The sequence below is a fragment of the Sciurus vulgaris genome, assembly GCF_902686455.1.
Source record: "Sciurus vulgaris genome assembly, chromosome: 6".
In the NCBI taxonomy this organism is placed as follows: domain Eukaryota; kingdom Metazoa; phylum Chordata; class Mammalia; order Rodentia; family Sciuridae; genus Sciurus; species Sciurus vulgaris.
The window spans coordinates 33,236,790-33,256,926 of NC_136466.1; the positions used below are offsets into that span (position 1 = coordinate 33,236,790).

Consider the following 20,137-nt stretch of genomic DNA (forward strand, 5'->3'; position numbering starts at 1 on the left):
GTCGGATTCTGCTACTTCATCCGGGCGACCTTGGGCTTCGAGACTTCTCCGCTCTGTTTCCTCTTTTGGGAAACGGGACGACCTAGGCTGCCACGTGGGAGGAGGCGTGTGAAGGCAAGAAAACGTGAGCTCCAGAGTGGAGAGTCCGTCTGGAGGTCCGCAAGCTTTCGAGACAACGCCCGTTCCTCCCGGCATTCGGAACCTCCGCTGAGCCCAGACTCGCGCGCGTTCTAAAATGAGGACAAAGCCCTCCTCTACCCGGAGCGCGCGCGTCGTCGTGGCCAATGGGAAGCCGACGTAAGGATGAGTGATGGGAGAGCGCCGCCAATGAGCGTGCGTTTTGTTGCGAGGTGTCCCCGGCTCCAGTATTATAAAGAGCTCCACGAGTCGGCATTGTCAGGCGGCGGCACCGCGCGAGTCGGACCTGGGCTGTGGTCCGTGGGTTCTGTGTGGCGGCGGCGGCCAAGGAGGAGGGAACTCGATCGGAGCGGCTCCGTCAGTGGACGGAGGCGAGACCCCGGCAGCGCGACCTTGAGCGCGGCCGCGCCCGCGGCGCCTTTCCCAGCGGGTGGGGACAAGTGGGCCCCGCGGCGTCATCGGCGGCGAGGTGAGCGACCGGGCCGCGGGAGGCGGGCGGGAGCTCGGGCAAGAGTAGTGCCGGCCTGACGCGTTATCGCCGCGTGTGGTCGCTCGTTGCAGGAGCCGCCGCGGCCTGGCCTACCATGTCGGAAGCGGGTGAGGAGCAGCCCATGGAGACCACGGGCGCTACCGAGAACGGACACGAGGCCGCCCCCGAAAGCGAGTCGCCGGCCGGGGCTGGCACAGGAGCAGCGTCGGGGTCTGGAGGCGGGACCACGGCGCCCCCGAGCGGGAATCAGAACGGCGCCGAGGGCGACCAGATCAACGCCAGCAAGAACGAGGAAGACGCGGGGTAGGTGCGGTCGCGGGCGGACGGGGGCGCCGCCTTTGTTCCGGGGCCGCCTTTTGTTGGCGCCACGCGGCGGGGGGAGGGGCGGTCGGACCGGACCCCGCTACGCTCGCTGGTCGGCTCTTGAGCTGCTACTCTGGAGTTTGCAGGAGTTTGTTGGGTCGACTTTGGCGCCGCCCCGGGGCCGCCCGCGCGCTGCCGGCCCGGAGTCGGCGCAGGGGCGGGCGGCCCGGAAGAGGGAAGCGCTCAGACTCGGTGCCCGGCCGGGTCTAGGGCTGCGTAGGGGCTGTGTGGGTGGAGTTGGCGCGCGCCCGGGCCCAGGCCTCCCTCCTCCGCCTCTTCCCGGGGGCGGAGTCACCGTCTGAACCCGGGGCGGTCTCGGCCCCAGGAAGCATAGAGTTCCTTGAAACAAGTTCTTGGAGGTGGTGAAGATTGGAAGGGACGCTAGCCTGTAGATTCGTGGTTGTTGGACTCCTTCATTTTCAGTTTTGAGCGGTCTGGGCCCATATCCCTGCAAGGTTTCCGTTTTCATTCACATCCTGGGGCTGCAAAGTGTAGTTAAACGTCGTTAGCGTCCATTTGAGATTGGAGGACAGTGGGGTCCAGGTTGAATTGAGATTGAGGGACAATACAAGTTTAACTTCCTTCAAATGTAGCGCCCTCATAGGCTCTAAGGGTGGGTGTAGACTTCATCTACAGGATGTTGGCTTTATAATCCTTTCAGTGAAAGCTTATCCAGGGCTGCTCCTTAAAAATCACAGCTTTCTTACAAGATTTGTTGCCATGCATCTCACCCTACCGTTTCAGAAAAATGTTCGTTGGTGGTCTGAGCTGGGATACCAGCAAAAAAGATTTAAAGGACTATTTTACTAAATTTGGAGAGGTCGTGGATTGTACAATAAAAATGGATCCCAACACTGGACGGTCAAGAGGGTTTGGGTTTATCCTCTTCAAAGATGCTGCCAGTGTGGAGAAGGTAAGCTGGGTATCAGCAGTCTCAGGGTATAGAATTTTAAATCTAATGACACTGTTCTACAGTGTGTTTAGCTTGTGTACTCTGCAGTTGAGTGCTTTGGGACAAGTAGGTTGGGAACTTTAAATTCTTGTTTTTGAGGGGATAATTCTTTTTTTTTTTTGGCAGTGCTGGGGATTGAACCCAGGGCCTTGTGCTTGCAACGCAAGCACTCTACCAACTAGCTATATCCCCAGCCCGATAATACATGTTTAATGGGAAATATGTGAAGTGGTTCGGGAAGAGTATTGATGTTTTGTTATCTTTTATGTACTTGTTCATGGGTATCATGCTAAAAACTTTACTGTGGGTATTAGAAGAGATTCCCAGATTATTGTGAGGATAGGCATTTAGCTCCGTGTCGGAAAAATCAAAATCCTCGGCCTCAGAAATTGAAGTTGAAGAGATCATGTAGTTACAGGTAGACTGAGAATTCCAACCCTAGCAGCCTATTTCCAGTCTGCTCATGATCACTGCTGCTTTATTGGAAGGAAATGGGCCCTATGTTGGGATTGCTTGGACAGAATGAGGGATGCACAGCATGGGAAATGGCTTGGCAGACTATTACTAACTTTGGAGAGGTCATTAACTGTATTGTAAAAATGAATCCCAGCACTAGGTGGTCCAAGAGGGTTTGGAGAGGAGAGGACTGGTATAGGTGTTTAGGTGAACCAGTTATATTGGGGGCTTGGAGAAAGCTGGGTTGGGAAGTCGATCTGGGGTAGAGTTTGGAGGGGATGAAGCACGTTTTGTGTATTGTGTTGGAGTCTCGAGGCTCAAAGAGAAGGGCCTCCACGGTCATTTGCTGAGTAATAACCTGATCCCCTTCTGTTTGAAACAGGTCCTAGACCAGAAGGAACACAGGCTGGATGGCAGGGTCATTGACCCTAAAAAAGCCATGGCTATGAAGAAGGACCCCGTCAAGAAAATCTTTGTAGGGGGTCTGAATCCTGAAGCTACAGAGGAAAAGATCAGGGAGTACTTTAGAGAGTTTGGGGAGGTAAGTGTGGTGGCCCAGGAGTAGCCTGCCAACTGCCTGAGGCTGCTTTCTTCCTTCCTGGTTGGTCCATCCTTGGTAGCCTTGGCTAATTGGAGCCCTCAGCAGGATTCTTTCACTCTGGCCTTCTGGTGGGTCTTCTCTCCAATAGTTCTTTATGTGCCTTGGAGTAGGAGAGATTTGGTCCTGAGCATTGCTTATGTTTTTACAGATTGAGGCCATTGAGCTTCCAATGGATCCCAAGTTGAATAAAAGACGGGGTTTTGTTTTTATTACTTTTAAAGAAGAAGACCCTGTGAAGAAAGTTCTGGAAAAAAAATTCCATACTATCAGTGGAAGCAAGGTATGGTGTTTTAGCTATGTGTGCCCGTCTTTCTGTTCCTAGAGAGCTGGCCCTTGCAGGTGTGGGTTAGGTTGGGCTATATCTGAGAGATTTGCAGGTTGGTTGGTTCTTAATATTTCTCCAAAGTATATGCTGTCTTAACTGGTCCTTTTCTTCAAAGCTCCTAGGCTGCTAGAACCAGATTGTGAGGGAGGAAGGATAGGAAGTGAGTCTTCTGTGACTTAAAGCTTGGGGTGACAGTGCTCTAGATGGAGTCCATGGTATATGAGGCCTGCAGTTAAATTCTCAGAAAATTGTGGAACTAATGCAATTCAGTAGACTACTTTTTATGGTGAAGATTTTCCCTGTTCCTGACTATCTCCTTTTGTCTATCATGGGATATATCCCTTTGAGCACTGCTTTAGACAATCCTACCATAGGCAAAGGTCCCAAAGAGCATCCAAGGACATGGCCAACTTAAATCCAGGGCCAGTTTTGCTTTAAGTGGCGTCATGTGCAGTGAAAGGTGTACCTCCTCCTCTGAACTCTGGTAGAAGAGAGTAGTTTAGGCTTCAGGATGGCAGTTGGCAGAGTTGAGGGTGTGGTCTCCTATGGCTGGGTGTGGCAAGCCCCGTGTGTCTCAGCAGGAGTGGCAGTCAGATAAGGTGAGACAGGTAGGGTGGGGCTCCTGGAAGTCCCTATCCTGGCTATAAGTTTAGAAAGCTCTGAATAGGGATTAGGTCCCTAAATATTCTATAAAACAAGCAGTTAGGTGAGACCCTAGTTGTTCCTACAGTGGACAGTGACACAGGCTGTTTTCTCTGCCTTCATGTGAATGACATGGTGGTAGGAGTCTCAGCTAACTTTTTAATGAAGTACTGGTGGGTCTTAGAAATATTGTATTCAGTTGAGTGTAATCAAATTGATTTTTAATTAAATGGGATAGAAAACATGGTCACTTGGCAGGGCAATTAGTCAGGTAAGAGTATCTTGTGGGGACACAATGTGTAGTGATTTTTACTATTTTTAATGGAGGTGTCTGTCAATATTTTCCTTAAAAGTACTGCTGATTTATTTTAGCAGACACGAGTCCCATCCCCTCCCCCAGTGTGCAGATGTTGGGCAGGAAGGAAGCTGACTCTGGGCCCTGTGGTGATGTAGACATGGCCTTATCCCAACAATAGACCAGTGCTTGGAGAAGTAGAGGGATGGGTGGCAGTGTGGTCTCAGGCAAAGCCCCATCCTGAGTTTCTGTATGATGGAGGTCGGGGTTTCCTCAGAGTATTTGGGTGGGATGAGTTTCTTCTGTTAAAAGAAAGAAAAAAATAGTCTCTAGTGTTCAAGGTCTCTCTGGGAAGTCCTCTGGTCTTCTTGTTCTGTAGGACAGAGGTGGTGCCAGCCCCCAGGCCATCTGTCCTCTGATGTCTGGTATGCCTTGCTCTCCTGGGTTGCAGTTGGTGCATCTGCCCCTTTATTCTCCAGTACATTTTCCTAGGGAAAGGTTTTCTTGAAAGAAAGGCCCTGGGTTTTGGATGGTTCCAGGAGTGTCTAGCAGAATGGATTCTTGCCCCAGCATATTGTTTTTTTTTTTTTTTTTTTTTTTTTTTTTGAGCAGATTGACATGCCCAGTCCACCATCTGAGTGTTACAGTGAAAGTCTTTGTCCTAAACTTGCCCCCACTGGCCTCACCCACTCTTTTTGACTTTTAGTGTGAAATCAAGGTGGCCCAGCCCAAAGAAGTCTATCAGCAGCAGCAGTATGGCTCTGGGGGCCGTGGAAACCGCAACCGAGGGAACCGAGGCAGTGGTGGTGGTGGAGGTGGAGGTAAGTGAAACTTCGATGAAGATGGGTCCTGTTTCCCTGCCTCTAGGATGCCTTCTGTGCTTGTCTTGGGATTGCCTTTGGTGTTCTGTGCAGCACGGGTGGGCAGGCAGTGTGTGAAGTGGAATGGGGCAGGGATAGGAATGGTTTTCCTGGGTCCAGCTGTGTGCTTTTGCTGCTATGGCTCCTGGAATGGAAGAGCCCTGTCTTTCTTCACTTGTGCGGCTTTGGGCCCCAGGGCAGAGGGAGCATTTGCATTGCACTCTGGGCAGGGGCATGATGGGTTGTGCTTGGCTCTGTGGCTGTCCTGAGTCTTGTTACACCCAGGGGCCAGTGGGCAGAAGGGTAGGGCAGAGCTGTGCCAGGCGCTTACCTCCTTCCATCACAGGCCCTCTGACTCCAAAGCCTGAACTGCATCTTTTTCAAGGCCAAGCTGCCAGGGAGGGTGGGGGTGATCAGAGGGTAACTTGAGTAAGCCACTTGTGTACCCCAAGTGAAGTTAGCATCCTGGCCTCCTGATCCAGTCTCAGGCCCAGGGATGGGCCCAGGGCCCTCAAAATCAGAAAGCAGCCCCATGGCTTCTGCCTGAGTTGCCATTGTAACCCCGCCACCCAAAGGGCAGGATTTCCTCCATCCTAGCTCCTGCGTGTGCTAAATGGTCCATGGGCCCCTGTGCCCTGCTCCCCCCACAGGTCAGAGTCAGAGTTGGAATCAGGGCTACGGCAACTACTGGAACCAGGGCTACGGCTACCAGCAGGGCTACGGGCCCGGCTATGGCGGCTACGACTACTCGCCCTATGGCTATTACGGCTACGGCCCCGGCTACGACTACAGTAAGTAGGAGAGGGAGGCCCCATCCATTCCCCCACCAGGGGGGCAGGTCAGACAGTGCAGGGGCCACTGGCAGCAAGGGCTTTGGAGTCAGACAGGCCCTGGCTCAGGCACTGGAGCTACCCTATGGAGCACTAGCTCTGGGGCCTCAGTAAAACAGAGGCGATTCCTACTGTACAGGGCTTTTGAGGATCCTGTGAGGATGCGTGTCAAGCGCCTGGCACAAGGTAAATAAATGCTCAGTAAGTAGTAGCTGCTACGTTGTTCTTGTCCCTAGGTCAGGGTAGTACAAATTACGGGAAGAGCCAGCGACGCGGTGGTCATCAGAATAACTACAAGCCATACTGAGGCGGCAGCAGGAGCAGCTGACTGACTGACCGCACACGCTTTGTTTGGATACGGAGTGAACACAATTATGTACCAAATTTAACTTGGCAAACTTTCTATGGCCTGTCCCATGTGCATCTTATTTAAAATTTCCCCCCTGGAAATCACTCTCCTGTTTTACTATTTCCAGAGCTCTAGTTGTTTAGGCAGCGTGTGGTGTCTCAGGCCAGAGCGGCATTAGGGGTTGATTTTATTACCAGGTTACCTAGAACCAGGTTAGAGGGTCTGCTTCCTGCTGCCGCTCTGCAGCCTGGACCTGTGGACCCTGGTTGTAAAGAGTAAAATGTATCTTAGGAAACCAGTGTCACCTTTTTTCCCACCTTTTAATTTTATATTATTTGTGTCATACATTTCCTGTAATGGAAGTGTTAATTTTACTGTACTTTTTGGTACCTTTTGGGAATCTAATGTATTGTAAGGTATTTTACACGTGTCCTGATTTTTGCCACGACCTGGATATTGAAGCTATCCAAGCTTTTGAAATAAAAATTTTAAAACCCCCAAGCCTGGGTGAGTGTGGGATATGCCGTGTGAGACCTCTTATCCAGAGTATGGATGCTAGGTGTTCTGGGGCTGGGACCTTCTACCATAGCAAGGTCTTTCAGGTGCTGACCCAGTTGTGGGGTGCAGCTTGGAAGGACCTAATTACTGACCTTTTGTAAGCTGTTTTGGGTCAATGTCCTCCATCTGTAGAGAGCATCCTGTCAGGCATACACACCCTACACATGCTTGGTTAGCTTTCTCAGCATAGAAAGAGCTGGCTGTGGGAGGAAATGGCTATTCCTGCGCGCTCATCCCAGCCAAGAAGTGCAGGCCAAGTGTTGGAGATTTTTCTGTTGGGGTGGGTAGATAATACCCAGGGAAGTTAGAACCACCCTTTTGAAGAAACTAACCTGTGGGAAGGTTCTTTGCTGAGGATACTGGCTGTTGATGGTAAGGAACCATCTCTGGGTCTCTTAAGAACAAGAAGCAACGCCCACTCACCTGGATGGTGCTTGACTGAGCTAGGCTGAAGTCTCAGTGTTTCACAGCTTCTCACCTTTTCTTCCATATCTGAAAAAGACCATAAAGCCACCCCCACTAGATCATCTTTCTCTGGAGCCTTCAGTATCCAAACTACTTGGATAGCATTTTGGACCCTGGTCTCACCAGCATGGCCAGGCTTATGCCTAATCCTAACCCTGACCCACAGAGATGGGCTAGCAGTTTCTTGGAGGAAAACCACACATATACCTGCAAACACAAACCAGCCCTCAGTTTTCTTGATACTTCAGGCTCTGTCCAGAAGTCTTAGACCTACTTCTGTGGTCAGTCAGCCCCTGGTTCCTTAGGTTCCCCACAAATAACACTCCATCAGAACCCCTACCATCTCAAATTGTCTAGCAGGGATTGGTCTTCCCTCAGTTCCAGGGCCCTGGGCATATGTGTACCTGTGGTCGGCAAAGAAGAAAACTAGAGGTAGAGAGAAAGGGATTGCTTTTGACCCAGGTAATTTTGCCTATATGGGGGTCTCAAAGATCTCTGCACATGGCATATAGCCTCAAAACGGCTTGATTCCAGTTTGGTAGAGATGATGTAAGTAGATTGGGCGGGGGGAGACCCTGAGCTGATTTTTGACCTCTCTAGGTGATGGGGGAAGAAATTGTTTTCATTTGAACAAATCTCATTTCCGCTACCAGCAGTTAGCTGAGTGTGCTCCTAGCTTTAGGTATAGAAATATGCTCCTGTCATCTGTGTCCCAGGGTGATTTTAAGCACATGTAATGGGGTCTAGGTTCCCATTATCTTTCTGATGATTAGTCTCACTGAACTGTCCAGGCAGGTAGGCTGGGTGGTGGCTTCGTGCCCACTCACCCAGAGCTAGAAAGCTCTTTTAGGCCCAGGCAGGAATTGGAGAGGCTTGGGCCAGGAAGGTTCTTCACAAACTTAGCTGCTGTCCAGAGGGTACCCTGGCTCTGCTGTTGAGCTCTCATGTCCCTTAGTGCATGCTGGGAGGGTTCTAGATAACATGATTAGTTGTTCCTTACACCCAAACTCACCTGTCAGAATGGCATCCAGCTTTGTCACCACATGTTGTGCATTGTCCAGGCTGAAACACATTGGGGGCTTAAACTTCAAAATGTTCCTCCCGGGGCCATCAGCACTTAGCAAAATGTAGTTTTCCTTCAGCCTGTGAGGACAGGACACCCCTTTGACCTTCAAGACCTTCCTCAGCCTCACTTTGGCTTAATGCCCAGGATTCCAGCCACACTGTCTTCAGTCCTTCACCATTCACTTCCCACCAGGACACTGCATTGTCCACCTTGCCAAAGTCCTGTTCATCTTGTGGCCCAGCATTAATGGCTCCTGTCTGGGATGCACTTTGTGATCCTGAGCCTGCTGACCCCCAGAATGGGCCTTGTCTTATCCAATCTGTACCAAGCCAAGTGTGACCAGGATTATGCTAGATTGCAACAAGAATTGGCTGCATTTCCCATTTTGTGCCTGTTTTGTGATGTGTACTGTTTCCTTTTTTTAATGGAACATGTCTAATATTAATGGAATGACAGTTCTGTAACACTTGCCTAGCTTCAGTAACTTCCCCACCTATGCCTCCCAGGGTAACTGGCAATCCCACACAAGGTCATTAGTTTCCCATTCTTTTTGGGAAGATAAGTATCATCAACATAATATTGTACCTAAGAATAATTTTTAATATTCCACAGTAATACTTAGGTTATTTTGGCCACTGACAGGGTCTGGTATGATTGTATTCATGCTTTGACTTGTGCTCCCATTCTTTTTTATTAAAATATTACCAGGGGTGGGACAAGATTTGTTTTCAGTCTGTCTTTTGGCTCCTTTTTTCTTCCTTCCCTGTTCTTTGCAGCACAGTGGAAAGAACAGGTTTGAACTGTGGAGTCAGCCTGGGGCCAATCCAGTTCTGCCACCTAGCAAGGTGACTGCAGGTGGAATACCTGTCCCATGTTTAGTGTTGTGAATGTGGAAGAGAATTAACCTGGTATCTGGCTTCTGTGCTACCTGATCATTCAGAATCCCCAAGGCTCACTGAGAAGAGGTTGGGTAAGCCTGCACAGACTGGCTGGCCACTGCAAACTTGAGGAAAAGGCTTTACAGCAATGCGGTATATGGTAAATTAGCACACAAGATCATGAGTGTTTCTTAATTTGAATAAAGGCATACCAGAGGGATTTTCTGTGGCAGGGGAATGGAGATTAAAGGGAACAGTAATAGGGGAAGAAGTCTTGAGGCCTTGGGTTCAAGTGAAAGACTCCAGACTGTGATCTCCAGCCGCACACCCCCAGTCCAAATGAAGAGTGAGAGACCATCCCAACAAACTGGCAATCTGAGAATGGGGAGTCCCCACCCCTCCCCCTCAGGTGTGGCTTTAGGAAAGCAGTTACCTTCTCCAGCCCTATGTGAAATATGAATTAGGGCTTCCTGGCATTGGGTACATAGTTGATGGGGCTGTATTCCCTGTCCTGAGAGCTCAGTTAAGGAGAGGCTCAGATCATCTGCCTTAGGCCCAAGTACTATAGCTATTTAGCCAAATTTATGGAAACTGGGTAGACAGAGGGAGGCTCCCTCCCACTCAAGGCCTCAAGCTGTGCAAAGAGGCATCCATGGTGGCTTCTGTTCTAGAAGGCAACTTGAAGGGAAAAAAAAATACCTGGTTACCACATAGTCAGCCTCTTGGGTTGCTGGCATCCTCGTGGCCTCATCTTTGACCAGATCCACACCAATGAAGAGTCCAACACCCCTGGAGAAGGTGACATCTCAGAAGGCCAGGCCCAAAGGCCACAGTCCTTACTCTCAAGTTCTTCCTGGGCCTCAACCGAGTACCCCTGTTGGAACTCTTTGGGACTGTCCCTGTGCCTCCTGTGGAGGTGGGGAGCCTGGGAACCCTTGGAGTGGATGAAAACAGTCCCAGGGAGTTACTGGGAAGGGGGAGTGGGCTGGGGTGTTGGACAGAGGAAAGAGGTTGGGATTAGCCTAAGCTCAGACTGAATCTGAGTTTTCTTTTTCCCTGGAAAGTACAATGTTGGGCAGTAGCCCCCTCTATTCCTCTGGAGGGTGAGCATAAAAATTCTTTACATCTCAAGTAGGTGAAGAATATGGACCATTCTGGGCCATGGCAGGTGCTTGGTTAGTGGAGTGCTGACTTCCCCTAGAGCCTTACCTGACATCACCAATGATGGGATGTTTGGCTTTTTGTTGCCTGAGGAGTTCCATCAGAAAGCTCCCCACACAGGTAGCATGAGTCTGGAGTTGCTCCTTCTCTAAGACATCCAGGACTGCCAGCCCCACAGCACAGGACACTGGGCTTCCCCCAAACTGAGCCAGGGAACAGAAAGTATGTTAGATTTCCAGTATTGTGGGCCACAAACAGAGAATTGCTACACATTCCAAAGGCAGTGACAAACTTAGGTCCTGAAGCCTGCAGGGCTCAGAGCCCTCAGTAGATGGAGAGCTCCTGTGGTCCCCATTGGATGTCCTACTTTCTCGTGTGATTACAAGCTAGCTCAGGTACCCTTGGGATACAGTAGGAGCCCCTAGAATGTGCAGGATCAGAGAAAAAGGTGTGCTGTGTGTTCCCAAAGATCTAGGGTGGGTTTTTTTTTTTTTCTTTTTTCCTTAAGAAAGGGCTTAGGGTGCCATCTGTGGTCTAGACCCATAGCATTGGACTGTTCCCATCACTTCTGTAAAGGAGGGTTCAGAACGGCATACCACAAAGCTCCCCAGGGAAAAGCTACTCTGAATGGCACAAGTTTACAGCTCTGTTGACTGAGCCTGGGATCCCCCTGCATTTTATTTGGCTTATGTGGCATTTCTAAAAGTTTATGAATTGGGTTCATAAACTCTTGCAAAAGACTTCACACACCTTTATTATTTCTGATTAAACAAACATGGCTTATCTGGGCACACAAGGACCAAGATCATGGTTCCCTTCAGGCAGTACATGTGTTGGCACACCTTTCCTATTCAGTTTGACCCCACAGATTTGAATGGGATCTGTGTTTTAAAGGGTCAGGAGCAGTGGGTGTGGTGATGCACCCGTGCAATCCCAGTGACTTGAAATAGGAGGATCACAAGTTCAAGGCCAGCCTTAGCAATTTAGTTAGGCCCTAAGCAACTTGGTGAGACCATTTCTTAAAAAAAGGACTGAGAATGTGGCTCCTGAGTTCAATCCCCAGTATTTTTAAAAAAGGAGCAAGATGTCTCCCACAGACCATGTTTTGTTTTAAATGCCATCTTTAAAAAAAAAAAAAAAAAAAATCCGCTTTGGAACTGGGTATGTGTAGGTCAGTGGTAGTATACTTTAGCCTATTATGTGTAAGGCCCTGAATTCAATCCCCAGTACTACCAAAAAGCAAGAAATTTAGGCATAACAATAAGCGGCTTATGTTTTTTAAGTGTAAGGTTGATTGAGATGCAACAGAGGTATATACTTGTGCAGCTTCCTCCACAGTGGCTACAGAATATTCCTGTCACTCTTCAAAGTTCCTGTACTCTCACTCCTTCACTATTAGCTCCAGGCAACCATTGACCTGCTTTCTGTCACGATAGCTTTGCCTTTTCTAGAATGTCATTTAAATGGAATTAAAGAATTATGTACCCTCTTGTGCCTAGCTTCTGCTCATTGTTTTTGAAAAATTTCCATACTGTTATAAACGTCAGCAATTGTTCATTTTATTGTATAATTATTCCATTTTATGGATCTGCCATAATCTGTTTATCAATCTGTTGAGGGATCCTTTGGTTATTTTAATTTTTGGTTATTGTGAATAAAAATCCTATGAATATTTGTACACAGCCCTTTTGCAAAAACTATATTCTTATTTTGCTTAGGGTAAAATAGGTGTGGAACTGTTGGGTTATAAGGTAAATATTTAAGTGTAAAAAACCATGAAGCTTTTCCAAAGTGGTTATATCATATTATATTCCCACCAGTAGTCTTTGGGAGACTCCAGTTGCTCTACATTTTATCATTTGGAATTATCAACCTTTTTTTATAATTTAACATGAATTACAGGTTGGGTAATCATCCAAAATGCTCCAAAACCTGAAACTTTCCCCCCATACCAGGGATTGAACCCAGGGCCTCATGCATGCTAGGCAAGTGCTCTACCACTTAGCTACATCCTCAGCCCTTTTTATTTTGAGACAGGTCTTACTAAGTTGTCAGGCTGACTGAGAACTTGAAATCCTCCTGCCTCAGCCTCCTGAGTTACTGGAATTACAGGCATGTGCCACAACACCTGGCTACAGCTGAGTTAATTTTGAATTTAAAGACCAGAGTGAGAAAGTTCCCAGAAGAAAGGGGAAACAAATATAAAACATAAATTAAAAACTAAGCTATATGGAAGACAAGTGGAAGTGCTAACATCTGTGTAATAGAAGTCTTAGAAGAAGAAAAACAATAAAAGTGCAAGTAATTGAAAACAATAGAAATAGCTGCTGAAATTAGGGGAAAAAAAGCTACTGGAAAGTCAAAGTGTCAAAAAGACAAAGGTAAAATGCATATATGGACATGTTTTAGAATTTAAAATAGTAATGTGGCTGAAGTTATGGCTCAGTAGTAGAGCGCTTGTGGGCATGTGTGAGGCCCTGGGTTTGACACTCAGCACCACATAAAAGTAAAGAAATAAAGATATTGTATTGTGTCCATTCACAATAAAAAAATATTAAAAAAAAAAAAAAAAAGATAAAAAATTTCCAAGCTGGACAAGTGGTGCTGTATTCCCAGCAGTTTGGTAGGCCGAGATAAGAGATTGCAAGTTTGAGGGCAGTTTTGGCAACTTAGCCAGACCAAGTCTCAAAAAATAAATAAAAAGGGCTGGGGAATGTGGCTTAGTGGTAGAGTACCTTGGGTTCACTCCCCAGTACTAAAAACAAAACAACAAGGAAAACTGCAGAAATTTCCAAAAGAGAGATTTCCAGTAGAGCTGCTTGCATAAAAAGGAACAAGACTAAGTGACATATTCTTGGTAATTTATTTTTTATTTTCTTAAAAGTCTTTTACACCTTTATTTTATTTACTTATTTTTATGTGGTGCTGAGGATTAAACCCAGTGTCTCACGTGCTAGGCAGGCACACAACCCTAGCCCCTATTCTTGGTAATTAAAGATCACAGGAATATGCTCAGTGTGTGCATGTTCAGAAAGAACTGAAAAGCCTAAACGATCACTGCTGGGTACCTTGAGGCTCTGAAGAATGAAGTAACGGGTAAGGAAGAGTGGTAAAGTACCAGTAAAAGTCACTTACTGGTTCTAGGTGTTTAAGGAGATTTAATGTTGAGTCATTAAACTGACCTTGCAGAGATAACAGTGACTACACATGACAACACAGTCTTCACAGAATTAGTTCAGAAAAGGCACTAAAGAAGTAACAAAAACCAAGAAACTGGGGAGGGAGGAGAATTTAAAACGGCCAATTTCAACAAAATTATGAAACATAAAGTATAGCCCATATCTTGGAAAAAAAGGCAATCAATAAAACAGTTTCTGAGGAAGCCCGGGTACTGACTTACTAGACAAAAATTTTAAATCAGATTATACAAGAACTATAGGAAACTACCTAAAGAAAAAGCAAAGCATGAAAATGATGTCTCACCAAAAAAACAAAAATGAAAACGTCACTGGAGAGGCACTACAGGTTTGACAAGCAAACCGTCAGCAAACTTGAAGCATATCCAATGTCAGGTGAGTTTGTCTACTCTGTATAACAGAAAAAAGAATGAAGAAAAATGAACAGAGCAAGCCAGGCTTGGTGGTACACACTTGTACTACCAGCTGTTTGGTAGCCTGAGGCAGGAGGATTGCTTTCAGTAGCTCAAGGTGAGCCTGGGTAGCACAGCAAGATCCCATCTCAAATCTAGACAACAACCAAAAAACCTGTAGGAATGTGTGGATTCAAGTGGCCTAACATACAAATGAGAGTCCCAGGTGGAGATGACAGAAAAGGCAGAAAACATTTAATAAAAACTATTTTAAGAGTCCTATGTAACTTCCATGGGCTAAATGTTTTTGTGTCCCTTCAAAATTCTTAGGTTGAAATCCTAACCCCTGATGTGAAGGTATTAAGAGGGTAGAGAGGTATTCAGGTCATGAGGGTAGAGCCCTCAAAAATAGGATTAAACCTTTTTAAGAGAGACCCACCCCAGAGAGCTCTCTTGCCCCTTCCATCATATGAAGGTACAGAAAGAAGTCAGCGTTCTACAACCTGAAAGAGAACCCTCACCTGAATTTAATCATCCTGACACCCTGATCTTAGACTTTCTGGACCTAGGACTCTGAGAAATTTTGGTTGTTTTTGAGCCACCCAGTCTGTGGTACTTTGCTGTAACAGCCCAAACTGACTAAAACAACTTCAAAGCAGCAATGCAGTGGTGCGTGCCTGTAATCCCAGCAGCACAGGAGGCCCAGGCAGGAGGATCTCAAGTTCAAAGCCAGCCTTAGCAACTTAATGAGGCCCTAAGTGACTCGGTGAGACCCTGTCTCTAAATAGTAATCTCTGAGGATGTGGCTCAGGGTTCAATTCCTGGTACCAAATTGGGTGGGGGGCGGGGAAGTAATTAAACATCTTCCCACAAAACACAAAGTTCAGATTGAATTTTTACCAAACTTTCAAAGAACAAATCATTCCAATTTTATGTAAAAGAACTAATTCATTCTACAAGGCTGGTAGGACCCAGGTAGCAAAACCCAAGTTACAAGAAAAAAAGTTCTAGTTAAATTTGACTCCTGAAAATAGATTCCAAATTATAAATAAAATATGAGGAGGTAGAATAGTGCATAAAAGTGAGACTATCCCACACTCAAGCTGGATTTGTCTCAGGTATATAAAGATGGTTTAATATTGAAAATATACCTAGGCTTTGGCACATGCCTGTAATCCCTGCAATTTGGGAGGCTGAAGCAGGAGGGTCACAGGTCAGCCTCAGCAACTTAGACTGTCAAGTAAATGTGAAGGGTTGGGGGTGTAGCTCAGTGGTAGAGTGCCCCTGGGTTCAATCCCTAGTATTGCCAAAAAATGAAAAAACAAACAAACAAAAAACCAAGAACCTAAAGCAAATATATCTATTGTGGGGATCAAACCCAGCGCCTTGCATATGCTAAACATGCATACCCTCAAGTATGTTACACCCTCAAGTCACAAATATCATCCTAAATGAGCAGATACATGCATTCCCATAAACTGAACAAGTACACCTTATGTCCTATTTGCTTTTGATTTTGAACTGGAAATTTCCCTTATCCAGTGTAATTAAACATCTGCCATTATTTGGTGGTAAGATTGTTTATATAGGAAAAAATTTTTTCCTCTAATAAGAGTTTAGCAAGAAAATGGATAGTCCACATTTTTGTAACAGCACCAAACAGTAAGTATATACAAAAGTCACCATTTATGATGGTGAATATATTTAGGAAAAAATCTAGTAATGTGCAAGATGTTTTAAAAAATAACTTTATTTTCATGTGGTGCTGAAGAGCAAACCCCATGCCTCACACATGCTAGACAAGCGCTCTACTCAGCCCCTATATGTAAGATCTTTACAGAGAAAATTATAAAACATGGAAAGTTATACCATGTGCCTGAGTAGGAAGATTCAGTATTGTAAATAAGACAATTCTCTTCAAATTAAATTGACCATAAGAGTAGAAGCCCTGAAACAGACACTCATGTATGACTTTTAGTTACATAATGGAGGTGGCATGTCAGATCAGTGAAGAAAAAAGGCATCAGAGAAAAATGATGAAATGATTCCTGATTCACAACACTTAATACAAAAGTTAACACCAGACAGATTAAGGACCTGTATGTCAAAACAAAACAATAAAACGCTCAGAATATTGATTATATATTTTGGATATTTAGATCTTGGAGTAGGGAGGGATTTCAACAAGAAATGAAGAACTGTAATAGGAAAGATAGGTCAAAAGGTAGGTCAACAATATTAAAATTAAAACTGGTTTATCATAAATATAAAAAGTGAGTTGAAAAGCCAGGTTATTAACTGGATGAACATATTCATAATATACAAAATTGACAAGGAGTTAGTATCAAGAATATATAGATATGTTTGTGTAGATATACAAACTAACATATAGATGTATATACATATCTACAAAATTCCCACAAATAAGAAAAGCATCACATTTTAAAATGTGAAAAAAACATGGATTTCACAGAAGAGGAAATGAATGAATGGCCAATAAAATGAAGTGATGCTTCACATAATTTGAAGTTCGGGAACATTCCATATGGCCTACCATTCTACACTGTACTTAATTGGCAAAAACTAAAAGGTGTTGATGAGGACATATATTGCTATCGAAGGGTCTTGTGAATTGTTTTGGAAAGTGGATGCCATTATCTCCTAAAATTGAAGGTGAACACACCCCCTACGACCCAGCAATACTGCTCTTAGGTTAATTCACATCCTGCCTTTTCACTCCTATGAAAAACTGTGCACAGGAGCCCAGTTCATAAGTGCAAAAACAGAACAACCTCAAAGCACATTAACAGGAATGGATGAATAATCTGTGGTACGTTAACAATGAATATTATAAAGCCACCAAATTACAGTGAAGCAGTTCATCCTTACAGTGGTAATACAATGCTAGGTGAAAACAACAAAATCCAACTTCAACTAAAGTCAAAAAACAACTGGGATAAATAAGGAACTTGGGATTCAGAGTGATAGTTATCTAGGTGAAGGAGGCAATGAGGTAATTTGGGGTCAAATATAAGAAGAGATGCAGGTTACTGAAACAGTCCTAACTTATTTGAGGTGACGGCCTCCCGGGTGTTCATAACATGAATAAGGTAACCAGGTAAATTATTAATTAGAAGGAGACTATGTAGGGACAGATGTATTTTATGAAACAAGGATTGTACTTAATCTAGTTAAGTGCACTTGAGGTTCAAGTAAAACAAATTAAACAAAAATCAGGATCAAGCTCTACTGGGTCATTGTCTTCCATCAAACACAACACACTTCCTCTTTACACAGTGAGTGCCTGATCATTATTCCAGATTTGGCTCTAGGCTCATCTTCCACACAATGTCTCTACCACTTGTCCCACACCACTTTGCCTACTTCCTGTCTGGGATGCCCCTTTTTTTTGCTCTCACAGTGCCATGAACAACATGTCCATTAAGGCATCCTCCACTGATGATATGATGGTATCTGACCTGACAGCTTGTCCAGAGGGTAGAGGCACTGTGTCACCTGGGCACAGAGTGAGTCTGCTAAAAGCACCAGCCAAAATGTCACTTTTTTTTTGGTGGTACTTGGATTGAACTCAGAACCTCAAGCATGCTAGATAAGAGCTCTACCACTGAGCTACATCCCATCCCTTTTATTTTAATATTTAACCCAGGGGCTCTCTCCCACTGATCTACAACACCAGTTTTTTTTTTTTTTTTTTTTTTTAAATTTTTTGAGATAGGATTCTGCTAAGTTGTCGAGCTGGCTTCAAACTTATGATCCTCCTGCTTCCGCCTCCTGAGTTGCTGGGATTATTGGCTTGTACCACTGCACCCAGCTTTTCCCTTACTCTTAAAGACTTTCTCTGCCTTATTTAGCCATTCTGAAATTGGCTTGGGCTCTGGAATGTTTTGGTCTCTTAATTCAAACTGCCTCTTTTTGGAGAAATCATGGTGAATTCTCAGCTCTTTCCTATTTTTCTTTGTGGCCTAAGCACAAATTTGAGTCTCCTTCCTTGCCTGCACCAGTCTCCTGTGATTCCCTTCTCTACACCTTTCCAAAAATTACTTCAGATTTCATCTCTCCATGATTAAAACCCCACTCCCACAGGGGCTGCAGGTGTAGCTTAGTGGTAGAGTGCTTGCCTAACATGCAAGAGACCCTGAGTTCTGTCCCCAGCACTGCAAAACAAACACATCCTTCCACAGTTCCTCACTGCCTTTGGATCATCTTAGATTGTCTCTTTGCAGTGAAGCTACTGCTGACCATCATGTTCCCCTTTGCTCATACTGCAACTTCCATCTTGGAGCCACTGAACATGCTACTGGGTCAACTTCAGTTGGAGAAAGCTCTTGGACCTGTACCTCAAAGACAGGGAACACAAAGCTACCCTGTGATGTGAACTCTGTTCCTGTCATGTCTCCCTAAAAGACCCAGCTTTTCGTGTAGCTGCATCAGCTCTCTGGCTCCCAACACCTGCCACAGGGCCTGGCACACTGTAGGCAGCTTTGCTGGAAGGAGAGAGCCTCTGGCATTCTCTTTCTAGAAGTCTCTGCATTGGGAACAGTGCTATCCCTGTGGCCTACACTATGGGCAAGCTGGTGGTCTGAAGCCTTACAAAGCCCATGGTGTTCCCTTGCCCTGGAGGCTTCACTCACCGTGTTGAAGTATTCGATGCCGGTGGCTTCAAATGCCCTTGACACAGCTTGGGTGGTGGCCACGCAGGCAACAGGGTGACCATTGCCAATGGACTTGCCCATGGTGACAATGTCAGGGACAAAGTCTTCCCCCTGCAGCTGGAAGGCCCAGAAGTGCTTGCCTACTCGGCCAAAGCCAACCTGGATCTCATCTGCGACAAAGACCCCTCCAGCCCTGTGGATGTGCCTGTGATGGAGGACAGATGGCCATGGGGCTTTGGTGAGAGGAATTTGCAGGATTTGGGAGGTCTTAGGGTTCTGGATCCTGGCCCTGCCAGCAGAAAGGTGGGGTGGTGCGGGGCAGGGGGAAAGGGCAAATGGCTGGCCTTCTCTAGGCCATTATTTCTTTAAGGGCTTTGTTTTAAAATGTTCTAGCAAGCAGGTCATAATGTGGTTGGGATTTGGAAGAGATTCCTGCCCTTCCTGGAGCAGGTCCCGCCTACCTACTTACTCTGCTACTTGGGAAAAGTAGCCAGCAGGGGGAATGATCTGCCCTCCCACGCTGGGCAGAGACTCCACGAAGAAGGCTGCAATCTGTGGATGAGGCAGACATTGGGAACACCACTAAGCAGCTCAGCGTGCCCTGCTAATGCTGGCTCGGTGGTAGTCCCAAGCAGGACGATTCGCCATCACTGCTGTACCCTCCTTTGGACTCCATGTCAGGTCTGATGGTTTGTGACTCAGTTTTTCTTTTAGATCTCAAGCCAACACTTAAACCTGGATGCCTCCATCCCCTTGCACTTGGTGTGTCCTTAACTAAATTCACTGGTATGCCTGTTCCTTCCCTGACCCCTCTCTGGTGACCAGCACCACTCTCATCCCTCCTGCCTAGGACAAATTGTGGTCCCTTTCTTTTTTTCTTTTTAATAATTTTAGTTGTAGAGGGACACGATACTTTTGTTTATTTAGTTTTTTTATGTGGTGCTGGGGATTGAACCCAGTGCCACATATGTTAGGCAAGCACTCTGTCATTGAGCTACAATCCCAGTCCTTGTGATCCCATTCTTGATCTGTCCCCTCCCTCATCCAGTCATGCTGACAGCCCACAGATTCTGCCTACCTCTGTAGCATCTCTGAACCCACTACTTCCTCTCTGACATACCTGCCTCCCAGCAGACTTGCCTGTTTCTGCCTTGGCCTCACATAGTTGCCATCTACTGAAGTGGATAGCTCTCCAGCATCTCTCTCACATGGCACAGGAGTGACACTCCATCCCAGAGAGTTGACTCTTGCTGTTCTGCTTGAAACCCTTCACTGACCCCTCTGCTTACAGCAATGATTTCCCACTGTGTTCTGCCTGGAAACTGCTTCAGAGGCTACTGGTAAGATGTGGGAAGGGCTGATGGGATGGGAAGCTGGTTCCCTACCTCTGCTACAAACAGAGCAATGTTCTTTCCAGGTTTTATAGAAGTGGCTGCAGAGCATCTG

General features: G+C 46.1%; 3 protein-coding genes across 9 annotated transcripts in view; 2 read left to right on the forward strand and 1 right to left on the reverse strand.

The window, feature by feature from the left end:
- The window catches only part of LOC306663739 (uncharacterized protein), a gene marked incomplete at its 3' end in the record, with an annotated part of 38,582 nt that extends 38,348 nt beyond the window's left edge, over nucleotides 1–234 (forward strand). The window contains exon 3 of the mRNA XM_079144308.1: nucleotides 1–234. Within this exon, the coding sequence (XP_079000434.1) occupies nucleotides 1–234 (234 nt within the window).
- HNRNPAB (heterogeneous nuclear ribonucleoprotein A/B) lies at nucleotides 221–6,355 on the forward strand. Its single transcript, XM_079144231.1, has 8 exons — nucleotides 221–607; nucleotides 700–931; nucleotides 1,736–1,904; nucleotides 2,782–2,940; nucleotides 3,149–3,280; nucleotides 4,969–5,083; nucleotides 5,773–5,913; nucleotides 6,189–6,355. The coding sequence occupies exons 1-8, from the start codon at nucleotides 304–306 to the stop codon at nucleotides 6,257–6,259; spliced, it is 1,323 nt and encodes a 440-aa protein (XP_079000357.1). The 5' UTR covers nucleotides 221–303; the 3' UTR covers nucleotides 6,260–6,355.
- The window catches only part of PHYKPL (5-phosphohydroxy-L-lysine phospho-lyase), a 26,541-nt gene continuing 10,671 nt past the window's right edge, over nucleotides 4,268–20,137 (reverse strand). For 2 of the 7 annotated variants that reach the window (XM_079144201.1, XM_079144205.1), the window contains exons 7-12: nucleotides 19,161–19,243; nucleotides 18,671–18,896; nucleotides 10,478–10,632; nucleotides 9,968–10,057; nucleotides 8,337–8,467; nucleotides 6,620–7,351 (exon numbers count right to left, since the gene is read on the reverse strand). In XM_079144201.1, the coding sequence (XP_079000327.1) occupies nucleotides 7,164–7,351; nucleotides 8,337–8,467; nucleotides 9,968–10,057; nucleotides 10,478–10,632; nucleotides 18,671–18,896; nucleotides 19,161–19,243 (873 nt within the window). In that variant the 3' untranslated portion in view covers nucleotides 6,620–7,163. The other 5 variants (XM_079144202.1, XM_079144204.1, XM_079144206.1 and 2 more) reach the window with 5 other exon arrangements.